This window comes from Marmota flaviventris, chromosome 12, assembly GCF_047511675.1.
Source record: "Marmota flaviventris isolate mMarFla1 chromosome 12, mMarFla1.hap1, whole genome shotgun sequence".
NCBI classification, from domain to species: domain Eukaryota; kingdom Metazoa; phylum Chordata; class Mammalia; order Rodentia; family Sciuridae; genus Marmota; species Marmota flaviventris.
This window is the reverse complement of record NC_092509.1, coordinates 31,415,978-31,437,798: the sequence shown is the minus strand read 5'-3', so window position 1 is coordinate 31,437,798 and position 21,821 is coordinate 31,415,978. Positions and strand designations below refer to the sequence as shown.

Genomic DNA, 21,821 nt, shown 5'->3' with positions numbered 1-21,821 from the left:
TATTGATATAATAAACATTATATATAATATATATTTTAATAGTATATAGTATAATAAATATCAACATAATAAATATTGATAATATATTTGAAATATATCAATGTGGTCAGTGGACAAAAGCGATAAGCCTGAATACTAAGGTAAGATAATAAAGGAGCAGAAAAAGACACTGACATGAAGGAACATCATGACTATGGGCAGGTGTTTTTTTTTTTTTTAACAAACAGATTTCACTAATAACAAGACCAATCCATTTTACCTTTAGATTTTATGAAGTGAGTATTATTGTGATTCCCATTTAACAGCTGAGAAAACCAAGTCAGAGCAATTCAGTACTTTGTCTGAGGCCACACAGAAATAAAGTAGCAGAGTCAGGATTCAAACCCAGGTAGTTTTACTCCAGTGTTCCTGCCCTAAATCATATCTGTGCCAACCCTTAACTATGATGTTGCTCTGCGCTAGTAAAAAAAAATAAAAAACCAAAAAAACATTAAAAACAAATTTAACTAAAAAAATTATTGTTCTCTCTTGAAAAAAAGAGAAATTATTGTTGATGTGAGTGTAAAGATACTGTTCCAGCTATTTCACGTAGCAATACAAAACACAAACTGTTTATTAGGATGACAACTCTGAATCAGGGATTCAGGACAGGAACAGCAGGGATTGCTTGATCTCTGCTCCATAAAGTCATTTCAGGTGGAAAGATTCTAACTGGCTGGTGGCTGGAGCCATCTGAGGGTTTTACCACTCATATTGTTTTGATACCTGGAACAGAGATGACTTAGAGGCTAGGTTCAGATGAGCCTGAAGATCCAGCACTTACAAGTCATCCCTTCCTTGAGCTTGGGCTTCTCTCAGCAGGGCAGCTGGATTCAGAGAGGGAGAATCCAGAGAGCAAATGTTTTGAGAATATCAGGATAAAACTGCAAGGCATCTCTGGACCCAGTCTTAGAAGTCATGCAACTTTATTTCCTCACATTCTTGCTTATAAGCAAGTCTCTAAGGCCAGCCTCAACTAAAGGGAAGGGAGTTAGACCCCCACTTATTGATGGGAGAGAAGCAAGGTGATGTTACAGAAGAGCAGGAGAGTGGGACCTAGTGTTGCAGCCACCTCTGGAGACAATGTGGCACAGAGTCACAAAGATTGGTGAAGGAGTTCTCCTATGAGTTCCTTTTAATTAGGAAGAACCACGTCTCTCTAGAGCCTCACAGCCTACTTATCTTCAGGTTCCATGGGTAAAGGACCTTGCCCATGCCCTTGCCATAGCTAAAAAGGAAGCTGGGAAGGAAAGTACATAGTATGTTGACTCCTGTAAGATTTGAAGTGCTTCTGTTAGTTAAAAAAAAAAAAAAAGGTGTGGAGAGAAAGTGCAATTGGAGAAAATGACTGATGAGCAGACTCTATGAATGTTGGCCACAGGTACAGCTATCAGTCATTCATTCACTTAGCAATTATTACCTGATGGACAATTATGTACAAAGCAAAGTGCTAAAAGGCAGGGCCACATCAGTAATACAGACAATATTCCTGCCCTCATAAAGCTTACAGTCTGGAACAGAACAGAGACATTTAACAAGTAATTACATAATTAAGTGCAAATATGTTAATCGTTCTGAAAAGATATATACAATCAGTGGACAATTACTTATAAATATAAAATATTTATTTATGGAAGCATATTGAAGTGAAAGATGAGATTATAGTTATAAATGCTAATAGAACCCCAACGTCCTTAGTAAGTCTAAAAAATATGAAAATTTGAATTTTCCCATTGTATAATAGAGTGAAGCACCATGTCTGGTAGATATAAGTGTCCCTGTCATTAGACAATCCATAGAGGATCAGAGACCATTTGCTGCCATTTACTCCAGGTCCCATGAACTATTGCTTAGGCCTACCTGAAATTCATCCAAGTACATTTTTTTTTTTTTTTTTGGTACTAGGGATTGAACCAGGGGGAACTTAACCACTGAGCCACATCCTCAGCCCCTTTTTAATTTTTTTTTATTTTGGATAGGGTCTTGTTAAGTTGCTTAGGACTTACTAAGCTGGTGAGGCTGGCTTTGAACTCGCAATCCTCCTGCCTCAGCCTCCCGACTGCTGAGATTACAGGTGATCGTTACCAAGCTCTCCAATGGCACTATCCACCTGCATCTTTACCAGACACACTTCGGGTTACTCTAGCAACTTTCCCAGATATCCTAGATACAAGTTTGGAATTTTCCAGTTTCTGGAAGTGTATGTCTGTCATACTAAAGCGTTAGTTTGGTAAATTTAATGACAGTATGAACAACCTTGGGCCCAAACCCCCTGAGGTGTTCTGAAAATTGGAGAAATGGGCCTTCAAAAGTAACAACACAGACTGGAGACTCAAGATGAGTCCACTCCTTATAGGAATAGGAACTAAAGCCAGCTTTGCCCTTGACAACACCAAAAACCCACCTTATACATTCCTTTGATATCTGCAATGGCATCAGCTAACTGCTGGTTAAAGCATTTTCTCATGGTATCCTCATTCTGTAAATAAAAGAATACAGTTAGCACTACAATGTATATCCAAATATAACTCACACCTACTAAGGGGAGCTCATCATTAAAAGCCACCATCCAAATCATCACAGTCTCTTGAGATCTCCATTTTATACTTATTTCTCTCCCATTATAGCTATGATAACAAATTTAATTTTTACTTATATAAAACCCAGAACAATAGAGAGATCTTCTTATTAATAAAATACACAGATAATTTGAACACTTCATTTAATTTTACACATCAATTAAAGTCTTTTAGTGCTTTCCTTGTAAAAAATAGTAAAATCTACTTATGATTTGTATCTTCTTCTGACCTTATACTTTTTGATGGGTTTTGTTCATGAAGACTGATTGGCTAACCCCAAACAAATCAGAGTCATTTTCTGATTGAGCAAATAATTTGATAAAAATCAGACAGTAATTCAAAAAAACCAAAGGCTAAATGTTCTCTCTGATAAGTGGATGCTGATTTCTAATGGGGGCCAGGCGGTGGGGGGGTGCATTGGGAATGGAGAAACTTTGATTGGGCAAAGGGGAGGGAAAGATGGGGAGGGGGCATGGGGGCAGGAAAGATGGTGGAATGAGATGGACATCATTACCCTAGTATCATCATTACCATAGGTGCATGTATGACTGCACATATGGTGTGACACTACATTGTATACAACCAGAGAAATGAAGGGTTGTGCTCCATTTGTATACAATGAATTGAAATGCATTCTGCTATTATGTATAACTAATTAGGACAAATTAAAAAATGGTACAGTAAATTTTGTAAAAATGCTCTTGATTTTGACATCAGTTCTGATTCCAGAATGGAGTATAAACAACAAATAGGATTGAGAGTCAGAAAGGACAGAATTTCAATATTGGGCCCCTAACCATCTGTTGGGCCTTATACAAGTTATCTAACCTTGGCAAGCTCAGTCTTAATGAGTAACTGAAGTACAACAGGACTTCCACTTTAGGATTTTGAGAGACTTAAAGGGTAAATGCAATTAAAAGGCTTAGCATAGTATTTAATATAGTATGGTCAACAAAATATGAGTTTTCTTGTTAGCACAGAAATATTAGTGTTGTCTGTTCTTAATGACAGATAATTATGTTACCCTGACCAAAACTTTTATGAAATTCCTTGAAGCAGTCATTGTTATATCTTTGACTAACAACAGGGCCATTAAAACACAAATAAGGTCACATAAAATTGTAACTCTGAACAAAAACTCCAGCGTCAAACTGCCTGGCCTGAAACCTGAAGCTCTGCTGTTTAATGGGTGACCTTGAACAAGTTAATTGACCTTTCTGTGCCAAAGTGTTCTTATCTGTAAGGGAGGAAAAGTAATCATACCTACTTTATAAGGTAAATGGGTTAGTGAGCTCATATACAACTTACTAAGGAAAGTTCCTGAAACACAGTGAAGCTCTTTGTACAATCTACTCTATGAGTTACAACCTATACGAATTAAGTGGTCCTCATAAATCACTAAATTCAAAACTGCAGAATACAGACATCTAAGAGCAAGATCAATCCCCATTTAAAACAGAGAAAATGAGAGAACATTTACCTGATGATAATGTTTTTCCATTTCAAGGATCCTGTCATGTAGAACTTTGAAGATACTGGAAGACTCCTCTTGAAGCCGGTCCTCAAATTTCAATTGAAGAAATTGTTTGACGAACCTATAATCCTGCTCAAGGGATGAAACAATCTTAAAAAAAAAATTAAAGCATTCATTATTGTAGAGAATAAGGCTCTCCGTGTAAATATTCCTGCACATTCCCTGGTTCTAGGCTTATAATCGGGTACCTGGTCAGGGGCCTGTGATGCCTTTTAAGATTATTTCTCACAGATGGTGAATTACAATAATTCTATCTCATGGTGGCTAGGGTTCCAAAATGACTCTCTCTGCCAAATGAAGATAGTGAATTCATGTTGGCGTTTAATCCCCATTGTGAGAAATTAAGGTGGGACAAACAATTTGTGATTAGGATTACCTAAAGCCATCAGAAAGGGGGAGGTAGGGAGGTGGAGAGAGGGGATGTAAGGAAGGATATGGGAAAAGGAGATTAGAGGGAAGGGAGCAAGACATGGCAGTGAGATCACGTGAACTGTGTCTTAAAGGAGGTACCCAAAAGCTGCCAGACACCATTTCCATTTAAATCCTACTGACCACAATTTAGTCATTTGGACACACCTAATTTACAAAGAGAATAAAGTTAAAATCTTTTCTGAAAGTTGTCTTTAAAAAAGAAGACAATAAAATTGCAAGTATATAGGGAAGAGACATCCTCAAAAGCTACTAGTGGGAGTATAAATTGGTATAATCTTTATGCAGGGCAATTTGGCAATATCCTTCAAAATGACTAATGCATACACCCTCTGACTCAGAAATTCCACTTTTAAGAATTTACACCACAGATTTACTGACACACAAGTATGCACAGGATTATTCATCACAGTAAAAGATCAGAAACTACCAGAAAGAGTGTCTATCAATAGAGGAATAGCTAAATAGATGATGTATACTTTGTAACATGATGTACTTGTAAAGCAAATAAGGAAACTATATGCCAATATGGAATGATTTCCAATTATATTAAATGAAAAATAAAAATAAGGTTTATGAGAGTATTTACAGAATTATGCTACCTCATGTGATAGTTTTATTGATTAGGATCTTTAATAACAACTCTTAAAATCTGATGTGTATGAAATTCTCCATCCTTTTTCAATCAAAAAAGATTCAAAAATATGATTTTATAATTTTTGAAGGATCATAAACAGGAAATGTGCACAGATGTCAAAAAATAGAGAGTAACAAGTATTTCAATAAATAAGTTGGCATATATAAGCATGATGTAAATATAAATCATAGCTTGCATTAATAAATTTTTTGAACTTGGGAATAAACCCAGGGGCACTTAAACACTGAACCACATCCCCTGACCTTTTTTAAATTATTATTATTATTATTTTTGAGACAGAGTCTTGCTAAGTTGCTGAGGTTGGCTCTGAACTTGCAATCCTCCTGCCTTACCCTCCCAAGCCACTGGGATTACAGGCGTGAGCCATTGTACTTGGCTTGCATTAATAATTTTTAAAAATACAATGGTCATTCAGCTCAGTTTGCCAAAATGCTAATGATTTATTTGGGCAATACTGTGGAAAATTAATCAGATTATATTGCTGTATTCTGTGCATGTACAAAATTTAACAATGAATTTTACTATTACATATAATTATACCAATAAAAAGGATGCATGCTAGCAAAAAAAGATTATACTATCTAAGAAATTTTAATCATTTTGAGTCTCTCCATGAAAGATACATGAAGACAAATGCCTAAAATCATCTTTGAAGTTTCAAAATAAATCCAGATTTACCTTCACTAACTTTTTTGTACAGGAACTCAACTCCTTTAGTGGCAAAATTTCACTAGAATCTGTTTGAGTAGCGTGGTCTGTGGTGAAAAAGCCGACCTTCAAATCATCTGAAATGTTAAATCTGAAAAAAAAAAAATTAAACGTGCTTTATGTCATGGATATTTCCTTTGAAATGTTTCTGCATTTATTTTTGGGGTAAATCATATTATATATCCTATGTGTTATTATTGCCTGTGCTACTCCTGGGAACAATTATAAATATATACACGGACATATTCCACAGAAAACCTTAAGATAATAGTTCTCAAAATGTGGTCTGTGGAACCTCTAGGGTTCTGGGGCACTATGAGGGAATCCATGAGATCAGAACTATTTTCATAATAATATTAAGACTGATTCTCTCATGTTCAATGGAGTTTTCCAGTGGCTACAAATTACATAACAGTCTGACAGACAGAATACAGAAACAGCCATAATAATTCAGCCATTTTCTATTAAGCTAGGCAGGAGAAAGATATGCAAAAATATAAAACGGTGACACTTTTCTCATTGCAGTTTTTTTTTTTAAAAAATGGTTACTTTTTCTTTAAAATGTGTTATTGATATTAGCACATAGTTTATCATTATCTTAAGTGAACTAATATAAATATATATTTAATGTCTTTAAATTTTTTCTAATTTATTTTATTTATTCTAATTAGTTACGTATGACAGCAGAATGCAATTCAATTCATATTACACAAATAGAGCACAATTTTTCATATCTCTGGTTGTATACAAAGTATATTCACACCAATTCGTGTCTTTGTACATGTACTTAGGATAATGATGTCCATCTCATTCCATTGCCTTTCCTACCCCCATAATCCCCCTTCTTCCTCCTCCCCTTTGCCCTATCTAAAGTTTGTCTATTCCTCCCATGCTCCCAACCCCCATCCCCAATATGAATCAGCATCCTTATATTAGAGAAGACATTCAGCATTTGGATTTTTAGGATTGGCTTACTTCACTTACCATTATATTCTCCAATCCCATCCATTTACCTCAAATACCATGATTTTATTCTCTTTTAATGTGGAGTAATATTCCAATGTGTATATATACCACAGTTTTGTTATCCATTCATCTACTGAAGGGTATCTAGGTTGGATCCACAGTTTAGCTGTTGTGAATTGTGCTGCTGCTATAAACATTGATGTGGCTGTGTCCCTGTAGTATGCTGTTTTTAAGTCCTTTGGGTATAAACTGAGGAGTGGGATAGCTGGGTCATCACATGCACATCAGATAGAGCACGAATCTCTAGGATATATAAAGAACTCAAAAATATTAACACCAAAAAAACAAATAACCCAGTTAATAAATGGGCCAAGAAACTGAGCAGAAACTTCTCAGAAGATACACAATCAATCAATAAATGTATGAAAAAATACTCAACATCTCTAGCAATGAAAATGAAAATCAAAACTACTCTAAGATTTCATCTCACTCCAGTCAGAATGGCAGATATATTTGTATTAAGAATACAAATAACAATAAGTATTGGCGAGAATGTGGGGAAAGGGCACACTCTTATATTGCTGGTGGGATTGCAAATTGGTGCAACCAATCTGGAAAGCAGTATGGAGATTTCTTCTTTTAAAATTTGAATATGGCAATTACCAGTAGATATGACCAACATAAACTAAATCTTTCAGTTTGACAGTAACTTTTAAGAATATTGAGGATCCCAAACCAAAAAGTTTGAGACCTACTTCTTTAAGATAATCTCCACACCATCATGTATTTGATTGTCAAACTTCATTGCTGAAAAATTGGAATCACCTAGGAACAAGTCCTTACAGCCCTCTAATGACAGGCATCTCAAACAGTAATATGAAGGTCAATCTTCTGGATGCACTCTCCCTGACAATTTGATTAAAGTTACTATAACACCATTTGTGTCTTAATACATGTACTTAGGGTAATGATGTCCATCTCATTCCACCATCTTTTTTACCCAGAGATAAGAAAAATTGTGCTCTATATGTGCAATATGAATTGTAATGCATTCTGCTGTCATATATAACAAATTAGAATAAAAAATTTAAAAACAAAATTTAGTACAACACTCTCTTTCTAAAACGTCAGCTACAATAAATAAATAAATAAATAAATAAAATAAAATAAAACATGAAAGCCCAAATAGAATCATCAGCTCTAAAGACAGAGTATCTGTGCTTCTTTCCTCCCTCATCTAATGGCCAACTGGAGCAGCCTCTGATAAGGCCACCCTCTCTTTTTACTTGCTGATAGAACCTCAAATGTGACCCCCCCCCCATAGAACTCAGGGGAGATCTACCATGTTCCCAGTGCCAAGAGTAACTCCTGTGGGGACTAAGCCCACCTTGGTAATCCCATTTTTTTTTTTACAGTGAAAGGCCAGAACTGTGTGTAGAACATTAGGAATGGACTGCTGGGGGATTGGGAAGGTTTTTTAGATTCCTTTAGAGAAATCAACAGAGGAGAGCTTTCTTCTGTGACTCTAGACATGGTCAAGTGTAAAAGTAATACCAAGCAGTATGGAGATTCCTCAGAAAACTTGGAAAGGCACCACCATTTGACTCAGCTATCCCACTCCTTGGTTTATACCCAAAGGACTTAAAATCAGTATACTACAGTGATGCGGCCACAACAATGTTTATAGCAGCACAATTCACCATAGCTAAATTATGGAACCAACCTAGACGTCCTTCAACAAATGAATGGATAAAGAAAATGTGGTACATATACACAATGGAATATTACTCAGCATGAAAGAAAAATGAATTTATGGTATTTGCAGGTAAATGGATAGAACTAGAGAATATCATGCTAAGTGAAATAAGCCAATCCTAAAGAAACCAAAAGTCAAATGTTTTCTCTGATAAGAGGATGCTGATCCATGGGGTAGGGGGGTGGGGTAGGGAAGAATGAAGGAACTTTGCATTATGCAGAGGGGAGTGAGGAGAGGGAAGGGGCTGTGGGGATGCGAAGGACGATGCAATGACATTATTACCCTATATACATGTATGATTACATTACTGGTACAAGAGGAATGAGAAGTTGTTCTCTATTCATGTACAATGTGTCAAAATGCATTCTACTGTCATGTATACCTAATTAGAATGAATTTTAAAAATTAATTAATTGGAGCTGGGTTTGTGGCTCAGCAGGAGAGCACTCGCCTAGCACATGCAAGGTGCTGAGTTCAATCATCAGCATCACATAAAAATAAATAACTAAAATAAAGGTGTTGTGTCCAACTACAACTAAATAATAATAATAAATTAATTTTTAAAAGTAATGCCAAGAACTGTCAGAGCCATCCTGTGACCACAAAAGAGACAAGCCAGAGAACAAATTCAATACCTAGATAATAAGCTTTCAAAAAAGATGAGAGATAAATTTGACTGATTACTTTTACTATTGACTCAACTAGTTCTGAAACCTGTCATGAATCTGGCCTTCTTATAATGTCATGTAATAAGTACATCGGCTGTAAGCAGTTATTGTCAACTGTAGCTGAATGCATCCTAACTGATACTCTACCTATGTGACATTAGGAAAATTACTTCATCTTTCTGTGCCTTGGTTAAACAAGGTTATTGTGAGGATTAAGCATGTTAACACTTAGAAGGTACCTTGGTGTTGATATGTAGTAAGCACTCAATAAGTATTACCACTATTGGTGTCATGGTAGGGGTTAGTACCTGATGCTTTAAAACATTTTTTTTCAGAATGAAGAAAACTGTGAAAGCATATCTATATTCAACTAAGGCTAAGTTGAAATAAACACTTCTTAATATTAAAAATAGTAATTTCTAATTAAATCCCACTAAATTCTTGACTAACCTTTCATACATTCTTTATTATTACAATAACAGACCTTGTCCATGGCCTTAATCTGGGTGGGGAGGGAGCATCTGAATTTCAATTAAAATTTCTAGTGTTTTCCCACAGTAAATTATATTTTAGATGTAGTTCAATTTGTTTTAGGAACCTATATATAATTTTCTCAGGGACACAGTTGGGGGAGGCAATCTTCATGGGCCCTGAGTATCCCTGAACATTCTTTTTGGATATCACATGAATACAAAGCCATGACCAATCTTTCCGTACGCCATTCCCAGAGTTGTTTATAGTGAGCACCTTTGACAGGTGAGGTAATGCTTCCCCCTGCCAAGAAGGAGATTTGCTACAAAAATGGAACATGCCCCAGCTCAGAGCTCCTCTCCCTTGATTATATAGGCATCTATAAGGGGTCTTCTGTGTCACCCCCATGCAAAGTTGGGGGTCCTAGGGTATCAACACAAATCAACATGAAGCTCTGGCTACTGTTTTTCTGATAAAGTCCTTTGTCTTTGACCCAGGAATCTTGTGTCTTCTGTCAAGGTCTGTGAAACAGTAATAGAAAAATTTGTTAGCTTCTATATAGGGTAAGATCTTAAACACCACACAGTCCTTGACAAGCATCTGACCCCAAATCCTCTCAAAAATGCTTTGCATATTGAATATCTTTTTTTAAGATCAAGATACAGTGATTAGCTGAAAAGATCATCAATACTTAAGGCTCAGTGTGCCTAAAATTTATAACCACCTTTGAAAATCAATTATGAAAACCATTACTAAATTATAATGATTGTATTAAAATTAACTATGATATTATAATGCACTAAAATAATGCATGACTCATATGATCAAGATTAAACACATTTTCCAAAGTAGTTTATAGCAAATTAGAAGAAAAGCAATTTTTAAGTGATGATAATATTAAATTTCAGGAAAATGTTCTTGGTACCTTTCAAGATAACAACCATTAATGGTGACAAATTGTACACATGGCATTTTTCCCAGAAAATATGTTTTGAGAAATTTTACTTCTCTTTTATGTTATTTTGAGAATCTTTTAGGACACAAAACAAAAATAAGATCATTATACTTTCTAACACGTGTCCCACAGAATTTAGGATATAATATAGAGGTTCCCTAATGTTACTGTAAGTCTCTAAACTCTGGTTTTTGTTTGTTTGTTTTAGTCTATAACTCCCATTGTTTCTTACAGTGTCTCACTAAAATATAGTTTATGTTTCTACTCTGTTATAAGGATGTTGATAGCCTTCTTTTCCTAAAAAGAACTAAATTCAATCTTCTTTCTATCCTTCAAATCTAAATCTAAGCTAATTGTTTGAGCTTCATACATTTAACACATAAAAACTGAGCACCTACTGTTTACCAAGTACTCTTCTTGGCACCTTAGATAATAAAAGTGGACAAGGAAAAAAGTCTTTGTTCTTGTGAAATTTACATTCTAATGGGCTAGACACCCAGGAAACATGAACAAAAATCTGATATCTATTCAGAGGTAGTCTGAACTCTCAACTCTCATTGCATATACCCCAAGTACCATATTCATCTATCACACATCTGCCAATTAAACATTCCCAAAATACATCCCTACCTCAACAGCATCCTCAGCCTGAGATTAAGTCTCCCCACAGTTCTACCTATCAAAAGCATTTGTAATTAATTTATCTTTACTCTTACTTTTATTGTCACATGGGGACATGTGAAAAAGATGAAGAAACTAGATTAAAGAGACTCCTTCTGACCATATGCAAGACAATTTGACCCTTCAAATAAAAGATGAAACTATCACATTATAACCCAAGGAATCCAGCAATTCCTGCTAATATGAATGAATTTAAAATGAATATATTATAATGGGGGGCTCTAATAAGTGTATAAAATGATGAATTCAGAGAATAGCCATTTATCAACTACCATGAAGGTGACTGATTAAGACAGAAATCAAGGGCTGGGGATGTGGCTCAAGCAGTAGCACGCTCACCTGGCATGCGTGCGGCCCGGGTTCGATCCTCAGCACCACATACAAACAAAGATGTTGTGTCCGCCAAAAACTAAAAAATAAATATTAAAAAATTCTCTCTCTCACTCTCTCTTTAAAAAAAAAAAAAAGACAGAAGTCACCAACGATGGCTAAGACTGGCCAGTATAAATTTGATTAGGAAAAGAAAATTTTGTGATAATTTTCAACAAATAGTAACTTATTATAAAAGAAAGAGTAGTAAATTTAAGATAGAGAAACTTGGAAGACCCAAGAAGGTCAAGGTTAGTGGGGAGAAAATCTAAACCACAGTGCACACTAACACTGAAGCCCTGAGAAGAGTACAGATCATCTCTGTGTCATTCCTGCCATGAATGCATGACCTGGTTATGAAGAAACATCACATAAACCCAGCTACAGCTGGTCTTTCCACAGAATGTAAAGTCTGGGAGAGTTTCTCAACCTTTCCTTGTCTTTTATGTTCTTGACACTCTCCCAGACTGAATGTGTCCTATACCCTCATGGAAAGTTAGGATCAGTTGACCAAAGGTGAAAAAACTCAAGCCTGATTAACAGATGAATCCATCAACAGATGGCAAATATCTATAGAATTATATCTTCATTCAGAGGTGATCCTGAAGGATGGCTATGGAGGAAAATTCTCCCACTGAACAGAACTTGAAGTATTACATTTGGGTATCTACTTTTTTGGGAGGATGAGAAGTGACCAGAAGTACACATCTATGTTAATTTATGGGCAGTTACTAAAACATTAGCTGGATGGCCAGGAAGTTGGAAAGAACAAGTTGGAAACACTGATGATAAGAAAATCTGGGGAAGAGTTATGTGTATGGACCATTTTGAATAGATACAGAAAATGCTCCCAATATGAATGTTCACCAAAGAGCATCCACTGCAGAAAATGTGGTCAATCTTCAGGTAAGCAGAATGAGGCTTCTCTCTGCTTTCTTTCTGCAGCCAGTGCTTGCTCAGGGGCTCTTGAACAAAATGCTCATGATGGCAGGGGTGGAGTTCAACAGCACAGACTTTCCTTACTGAGGCAGGTCTGGCTAACCACCAAAAATGCCGAGTGCCTCATCTGTCAACAGAAGAGATCAATACTGAGTACCCAACATAGCAGTATTAACCAGAGATGATTGCCAGTCACTTAGTAGCAGGTTAATAATATGGAACCTTTTCCGTCATCCTTACTGGGATAGACATACATGAACTATATGAGTTGTTGTGGGGCAGGTCGCTCAGAAAACACACAAAGTCCCAGTTTTATCCAAATTGAAGAGTCTTTATTTAGCCAGGTGGCCAGGACTGCTCCCCACAGGACCCATTTAACTGTTTCTGCAAGGATCAGCCCCCAGCCTGAGCATTTTAGGATATTTAAAGGCAAAAACCACATTTGGGTTGACCTAACTGCAAGCAAGCAGGTACAGAAGCTGAATTTGGCAGTTAGCGAGACAATGCAGTCGGTACACTGGTATTTCTCATGGGACTTTCCAGGTTGACATAGCAGCAAGCAAGCAGAGGGAAGGGAGTCAAAATGACCCTAGTTCAATACATGCTAAAGATTGGTTACTAACGCCTAGACAATCAATCTCTGACAGGTACATTGTCCAAGAAAAATGGAAACCAAAGATAACAATTTTACATTATATAACAATTTCTATTTTGAGTTGCCAAGTATGTTATGCTAGGTAACTATTAATGTGTACAGAGGCAGGGATTTCCCATGGGAGAAGCATTTCTTACATGATGTGGAGTCTCAGGGTAAAATGGAATCTGTTTGGTCATTGCCCAGATAGCCTGGCCCATAACAAGTTGGCATTCCCTGACCATAAAGCATCTGCCAGAACCATCACATGTGAACTTACAGAATATCTTATTTTTACCTCCTGATATTCTGCACAGCATCAGTTCTGACCAAGAAACTTATTTCAGAGCAAAAGAAGTGCATCAATGGTTTCATGCCCATGGAATTAACTGGTATCCTCACATAACTCACCATAAGTGGTTGGCCTAAAGGAAAAGTGGAATAATTTCTTGAAGGTTTGGTTATGACAGCTGAGAGCCAAATCCATGAAGGAAGTAATTCTGCCTTATAAAATGAAGTACATACTGATCAGTATATGGTTCTCTCTCTCCTACAGTCCATCAAGGGGTGGAAGTAGAAGAGGTTCCTCTCACTATTACACCTAAACACACACTCCCATAACTATTGCTTCCTGTCTCAGTAGCTTTATGAATTGCTGGTTTGGAGGCCTTGGCTCTCAAGGTTAGATTGCTTCCACAGGAAAAAAACAATGATTGCAATGAAACAGATGAGACTGATGCCTGGCCACTTTGGAATCCTTATGCCACTGAAGCAAACAGAGAAAAGGGCTCACTCCACTGGCTGACATGATTGATTCTAATTGCCAAGGGACAACTGGGTTATTGGTGCACAGTGGAGTCAAGGAAGACTATGTCTAGAACACGGAAGATTCTCCAAAGGGCCTGTTAGTGTTCCCATGCCCAATTGTAAAGATTAATGGGAAACACACACACATGCACACACACACACGTAGAACTTTTGAGAACTTGGGACCTTCAGGAATGAAGTTTTTGTTTTTGTTTTTTTTTTAAATATTTATTTATTTATTTTTAGTTTTCAACAGACACAGCATCTTTGTTCGTATGTGGTGCTGAGGATCGAACCTGGGCTGCACGCATCCCAGGCATGGCGTGCTACCACTTGAGTCACACCCCCAGCCCCAGGAATGAAGTTTTGGATCTCCCAGCTGGGTAAAGAACTTTGGCATGTCTACACCTTTCAGTAGTTTCTTAGCCAGTGGGCAAGCCATCCCGGCAGATCAGCTCTGGTTGCACCTTCTGGCAAGTTTCTTTGCCACCAGCAAGCTGCTGAGTTTCAGTGGCAGCTGTGTCCTCTCTAAAGGTCTCAATCTCAGCCTTTGGGTGGGGGTGCAGGCATTCTAAATTCTTAGTTCCTTCCTTGTTTACTCTTCTTCCAACCTGAAGAATAGCTACATCTGCTTTGGCTATAGCTCTGCTGCTTAAAGTCTTTATTTACTACCATGCCATGCCGCCTTTTACTAATCCATCTTAATATTTAATGAGCAACAGGAAATATTACCTACTCAGATTACTGATGAGGTTCCTGCCTCCTGTCTGGACCCTGAGTGCTTCATCAATATAATAAACACAAGCAGCCCTCTGAACTTCGCTCGGCTCTTTATATTCTACACTGCTGTTCCTCCTTCCAGTCCAGAAATGCAATCCTTTACTTTCCCCAGTGCTAAGCAGGCTCCTTTTTACTAATCAATTTCATTCTTCATGAAGCTTGAACATGGATGTCCTTTCATTCCATTCTATTTTAAGCAAAAGACCTATTTTGGGTGGTAGGTGAAGGAATATGGATAGTTTTTCTTATTAAATATATATTTTTAGGATCTGACTTAGAAACTTGGAATAATATTTTTAGTTATTTCTTCTGTTGCCATAATATGATAATAATACACTCTGATATTTTAAAATGAAGTCTGATAATTTTATAGATACCTCCTCTGGGTGTCTAAAAATAATATTAGTACCTATTGATGGAGTGCTTCACTTGTCCTAAGTGCTTTGTTAAAGATGCCCATTTTCTCCTCCAGTAATTCTTCTAACAATCTGATAAAAGATATAACAACTTTCTTATTTTGAAAATGTGGAAACTGATGTTCAAAGAGAGAAAATAACTCACTGAATATCAAGAGCCTAGATTCTCATGGGATTCCTCTTGAGTCCCTGGGTGGACAGACCCAGACTCTAAGGTCTCTCCAGTCCTAACTTCCTGTGTGACTGATTCAGAAAGATCTGGTTCATTCAGAACTAAGTAAAATAGCAGGTTCACTGCTTCCCCTCAACAAATTCCAAATGTCTCTAATTTTAGATGACAACCCCACTGCCTGGAATGGAAACCCACATCATAACAAATCAGCTAAGTGGTTCCTACACAGTCCTTATTTATAGTCTCAACAATTCTATCTTTGAATAATAGGTTGGCTGTTTTGCATAAAAACAGGAAGATAACAATCATGTTTTTAATAAAATAGATACAAAATTAACATGTTAGCATATTATAGAAAATGGATCCATGGATATTTATTAACACCACTTCCCACTGAATCCTAGAATACTCCACCTCACAAATGCTCATCCATCAATCAGTAAATAAAAACAGCATTCGATGTGCTCAGCTTCCACTCTGGTGTACTGCCCAGTGTTAAATAAGGAAAATACCATTTCCTTTTTTCCTCCTTGTGTCATCAGACTGATGCACACCCCCACCACCACCCCCAGCTTATAGACTTCTATATGCGTGCTCACTTCCTGGCTGATCTCACCAAATCTCACAGCTAAACGTGCCATCTCTGTGCTAATTATTCCCAGACTGATAGCAAGTAGGACCACTCTCCTGAACTTCAGACTCATAACCGACTTTCTACTTAACAATTCAACTGGTTATCTGATGTCACTGCTGACATGTCATGTCCCAAAGTAAGCTTATGAGATTCCCCCCAAACCTTTCTTCCTATTATGTTCTTCTGCCCAGTTAATGACAGCTCCGTTTTTCCAATTAACGGGGTCAAAAGCCTTGGAGCCTTTCCTCTGCCATGGTGGCTCCTGTACCTAGAATCAGACCACAGGATCATCCTTCTGGTGGGATATTGTAACAGCGCCCCCAACAGGTTCTTCTGTTTCTGTCCTTGTCCTCATAGTCTATTATAAAAAGTTGTCAGAGTCATTCTTTTGAAAGATAATCAGATAACATCATGCCTCTGGCTTCCTAAAAAACTGAAGTTCTCCTTACAGTGATCTAAGGCCCCGCACTATGTCTCTGAGCCCCTTCTCCAGCCTTGCCTCACTTCCACTACTCCCTGTCCCCTTTCCTGCCACACTGGCCTCCTGCTTTTCCTAGGGTACAGAGGCACTACCATCTACTTCCTGCTCTCTACCTGGATCAATTTGTCTCCTGACACGTCCCCCTTGAGCCTGTAGGTCTTCATCCCAGAGTCATTTCAGAGACGCCTTCCCTGGCCACCATATCTAAAATCACAACGCCTCTCTTCACTTGCCACACACACTTTGCTCTCTCCCTGCTTCTGTCTCGTCCTTAGCACTTAATCGCTATATAATTTATTGTATAGTTCACTTATTTATCTAGTTTATCATTAGTTCCTGACTGGAATGTGGACTTCACCAAGGCCAGACTTTTGTCTGGGGTAGAGGCTGCCATCTCTCCGGTGCCTAACCCTGCTACCCTAAGCCTCAGACCCCCAGATTCAGTCAGAACCTGAGCTTCTCCCACTCATATTGGGGTACCAGCCTGCTCTCCCAAGCCCTTTGAATGAAGAGAAATTAATCTGGGCATCAGCAGCTCCTTGGCTCAGTTAAGAGGAAGTTCATTGGGCACCTAGCAGGTCTATCTGCCCCTTGAGTCTGGCTGGTGTGTTTTGTAGGGGAACTACGGTGACATGGAATGCCAAGGATCCAAGGCAGGAAGTAAGCCACTGGAGCAGGTTAGACCCCAATGCCTCTGGTGTTTGCCCTGAGCTACCTCCAATATGTGCTTTTCTCAGCCACCCCTAAATCAGGCCAGTGAGTACACTGATCCGTTTTAACAAACATACCCATTTAATATAGATGACCCAGGGAGCCCCAGCTCAGCAGGACTGAGTCAGTCTTGCTTCTTGGGTCAGTCCAGCTCTGGTCCTTCCTTTTCACTCTGGAGCTGTCTCAATGTGCTCAGTGTGAGGGGCTTGCCTCTAAGACCTTGCCCCATGAGGCCTCTGACTAGTGGAGTTCTGAGGACTCTTTCTTACAGCAGCTAACCTAGTGCCATAGTGGCTTAATGATTTGAAAAGGTTTTTGTGAAGAAAAATACATTTTCTCAGAAACATTAGTTCTACATTATCCAAATGAACAACAAAACGAGGGCAGAGGGAGCCAAGAAAGATTATGAAAGGGAAGAACTATAGACAGAATCCTGGAATAACAAGTAATTATACTGTCAAATGCATATGGTGCTGCTTTGTTCTGAGTGTTTCCCTGGAAAAATCATATTGAACTCCTGACTTCCATGGTAATGACATTAGGAGTTGAGGTCTGTGGAGGTGATTAGGTCAGGAGGGTGGAGGACTTATGAATGGGATTGTGCCTGTATAAAAGTCAGGTGGGGGGAGGTATGGGTGGAGAGTAGGGAGTTGGGGGACAGCTTCCCTGCCCTTTCTACCATGATAGGACACAGCAGGAAGGTGCTTTTATGAGGAAGGGGCCCTTACCAGACACCAAATCTGCCAGTTTCTTGATCTAGAACAATGAGGAAGACATTTCTGTGATTCAGAAATCATCTAGTCTATAATATTTTGTTAGGGCAGCCTAAAAAAACTACTGACCTGCATACCTTCTATGTATGGCCCTTTTGTAAAGGTTTCCAGGATTAGCTCATTAAACCTTCCCTAAGACCTGATACCACTGGTTATCCGTGACAGTTCTGCTTCCTCACATGTTGAAGTTTGAACATCAGAAAAACACGCTGAGGCAGCATTTAAAGCAGGGTTCATTAAAAAGTGGTAACATAGACTTCTCCCAGGAGGGAGAAGGGGGCCACAGCTGGTATCCTGGTATGCCAAAAGCGAGGTGTTCTGCCCTTTTTAATATGTCCTAGGTGTCCCTTGTTCTCCTGCCCTCTTCCCCTTATCTTTCCCCTTCCTGCTTATGTGACTAGGCCCAGGAAATGCTAGTGGAATGGCCAAAAGGTGGTACATAGGTGGGCTGAAGGGGGAAGGGCAGGATGGAGCAGCCCAGGACACATTAATTAACAACTTATAGCTCCCTGTGGGGAAGGGCAATTCCTGGGACAGGTTACCTTATCAACAGGTTGGAGCAGGGGCAGGTTCTTGATAAGGGTGGAGGAAGGGCTCTGAAGGAATTTCAATCCCTCAGGGGACGGTGTCCAACTTCCTGGCCTCACTCAAAATTGGCCTCCTGGATCCAACCTGACTGATGTACCTACCTATACTGACTGCATGCCTAATTCTGGCTTGAGATCTTTGGAGTAGACACTATTCATCATCCTAATCGCTGTTTTCCAGCCGAGGTAACTGAGCGAAGTACAGAAGCTAAGTAGCTCTCCTAACCCACAGGCCCTATGAGAACAGGGTAGGCAGGATTCGAGCCCCAGCAGTCGGGCTCCGGAGTCGTGCGCTTAGTAGTGGTACAGAAAGAAAGCTAAGCCCAGGAGGTTGTGCAGCGCCGCTGCGAGTCCCCAAGGCAGGGATGCCCGGACCGCGGGTCACCTGGGGTTGAACTGAAATTGTTGAATCGCGAAGTCAAGGTTCTGGATGAGCTTCCAGCAGCCGTGCGCCCGGGGCCACTCCTCCGGGGTATCTGTTGGAGCCTCGGCCATAGCCGCTGGCCGTGTGCCTCCCGCTGAGTTGCTAACCGCGCGTCTGTTGCCATAGCGACTCCCTGGGAAACGGAAAGCGCGGGAATCGTGGGCGGGGGAGGGGGCTGGCAGGGAGCGCTGCGCACCGGGAGTGGGGCGCCGGGCTGGCGCTGGAGTCCTCCTCTGCCGCTTCCAGTGCCCCACCTGACTCAGGGCTTGGCGACGAGCGGGGGCTGCAGCTGAAACGTCTCCAAGCAAAGCTGCACCCCTGTAAATAACACTGTCGCACCCCATCCCGCCCCCGGTCCTCCGTTGCTTCCTCCCTTCGCAGGGCTCTGAGCTCAGCCTCGCTCCTGGACCCCACAGGAGACGGAGGTTTGGGTTTCTGAGCTCCTCTTCCTTCGCCAACACTCCTCTCAACACTATTGTGAGACCCTGGGCGTGGTGGCTCTTCCTTATAGAACCTCCCACGTTGTGCTAATGGGAGGGTGAAAAATAGTGAATCCCTGTAATGAGGACGCTCATGACATGAGCCACGGACTCATCGCCTTGAGAAGCAAGCTGGTGGCCTCATAAATTGCCCACACCTGCTACTTGGCCGCCCGTGTAGGCAGGCCTGGATTTAAAAATTTCTTTGCAGAGATTAAGCAGGCCTGTATTTCTATTTAATATGAAAGTCAGAATATAAGGCGTTAAGTATACTGTGTAGCGTGGGATTCAATTTTCTTAAGTTTCTACCAATAAGAGAAGTTTATTATGGTGGGGAGGGGCAGGCACCAGGAATTGAATTCAGGGGCACTAAACCACTGAGCCACATCCCCAGCCATATTTTTGTACTTTATTCACAGACAGGGTCTCACTGAGTTGCTTAGCGCCTCACTTTTGCTGAGGCTGGCTTTGAACTCGTGATCCTCCTGCCTCAGCCTCAGAGTAGCTGGGATTACAATATGTGCCACCATGCCCGGTGGAAGTTTATTTTTAATGGTGAAATTTTTGCTTATTATTTGTTTTCAATTCTCTCTTACACATTGACAACTGATAGGAGACACCTATTCTAATATCAACATGTCTTTCCCTGGTTTTAGAACGTATTCTACACCTTCATGTCACTAGATTGTTTATAGGAAAATACAAGTTTTTCTTTTCTCTCTTGTAATAACTACATAAGAAGGGGTTAGTTTGATATTAGAAGCTCAAAATAGGAAAAGAAAGTGAAAATCACTGTAGCATTATCACTATTTTCATGTTTAAAGGCAAAGATTAAAAACCCAAAGTGCCAGGGGCTGGGGTTGTGGCTCAGCAGTAGAGTGCTAGCCTAGCACGTGTGAGGCCCTGGGTTCAATTCTCAGCACCACATAAAAATAAGTAAAATAAAGGCATATATATATATATATATATATATATATATATATATATATATATATATATATATACACACACACATATATATATGAATGATTTAATTTTAAAGCCCAAAGTGCCAAACAGAAATCTTAACCAATGCCAAAATCATCTTCTTTGAACACTTATTTGCTTTAGTGGAGATGAAGAAAGAGGAGGCCAGGGAAGAGTTACTTTTACTGTATGAAGGTTTCTAATTTCTAAATCTAACTTCAAGTTTTATTTAGAAAAATTCTATTCCATAGTCAAAAAGTGTTATGAAAGAAAGAAATGTCTAATACCTACAACAAATTGTCTTTTTTTTGGCCATATTGCATATAAATTTTTAAAAGTAAAGATTAAAATTCCAAGTTAAAATTTAAAAACTGGTCTTAAAATTTAAAAACAGAGCCGAGATGGTGAAAAGAATGCGATAAGCCATTAGCTATTTTGCTCATGTAATTATAAATGAATATTTTGGAACTGAAGAAAGAGATCTCACATTCGAGTTTGTGAGTCATTGGTCAACTCTGTAGAGCGTTTGTTGACTAATACCTACTGCCTAGTTAGACCATCCCACTAGAAAGCGTACTGAACAAAAGCGTCTTTATCTGAAACCTTGTTATAACTTATCAAAGAGCTTCAGATTTTACTGTCTAGGAGGCCTAGTTACAAGATGTGATTGTGTGTGAAACTATGAACTACGTAACACTTCTTGTCAGTTACCTGTGTGTTATCTTTCAGGTACTCTGGCTTATAAAATTGTTGATTTCAAATCATATTATCAACTATACTAACTAGGGTTGGATCTATGGAAGCATTTGCTATATTAAATTCAGACTTCCTTTATCACCTGCTGAATTTATTGACAGCTTTTAGTAGAAAGCTCACAATCTCTGGGTATACAAAAAAGAAATACACATGGGTTAACATTTCTGGGTTTAACATTTCTGAGCCTCTGTTTTCTCACAAGTAATGGGCCTTCTTCAAAGGACAGTTGGAAGTAATGTCTAAGGTAGGACAAGTCTGCAGCCCATGTAGCACATGACAGAATAAATACCAGCCCACACTTCCAAAGGAGTGTGCTTATTCTTCCTAATCTACCAAGAGATACAACTTTATGTTTCAAGTTTTCAATTTTTTTAAACTTGATAATTTCACAAGCTCAAACAATTTTTCACGTTTTCAGCTAATAGGACTTAGGGCAAAACTTAAAAAAA

The 21,821-nt window shown here is 38.9% G+C and overlaps 1 protein-coding gene across 1 annotated transcript in view; it reads right to left on the bottom strand.

The window, feature by feature from the left end:
- Positions 1 to 7,718, bottom strand: part of C12H10orf67 (chromosome 12 C10orf67 homolog) — a 122,287-nt gene extending 114,569 nt beyond the window's left edge. The window contains exons 1-4 of the mRNA XM_034636807.2: positions 7,669 to 7,718; positions 5,918 to 6,038; positions 4,099 to 4,242; positions 2,444 to 2,518 (exon numbers count right to left, since the gene is read on the bottom strand). Coding sequence (XP_034492698.2) covers positions 2,444 to 2,518; positions 4,099 to 4,242; positions 5,918 to 6,038; positions 7,669 to 7,718 — 390 coding nt within the window. The remainder of the gene's footprint in view (positions 1 to 2,443; positions 2,519 to 4,098; positions 4,243 to 5,917; positions 6,039 to 7,668) is intronic.
- Between the last annotated feature and the right edge of the window lie 14,103 nt (positions 7,719 to 21,821).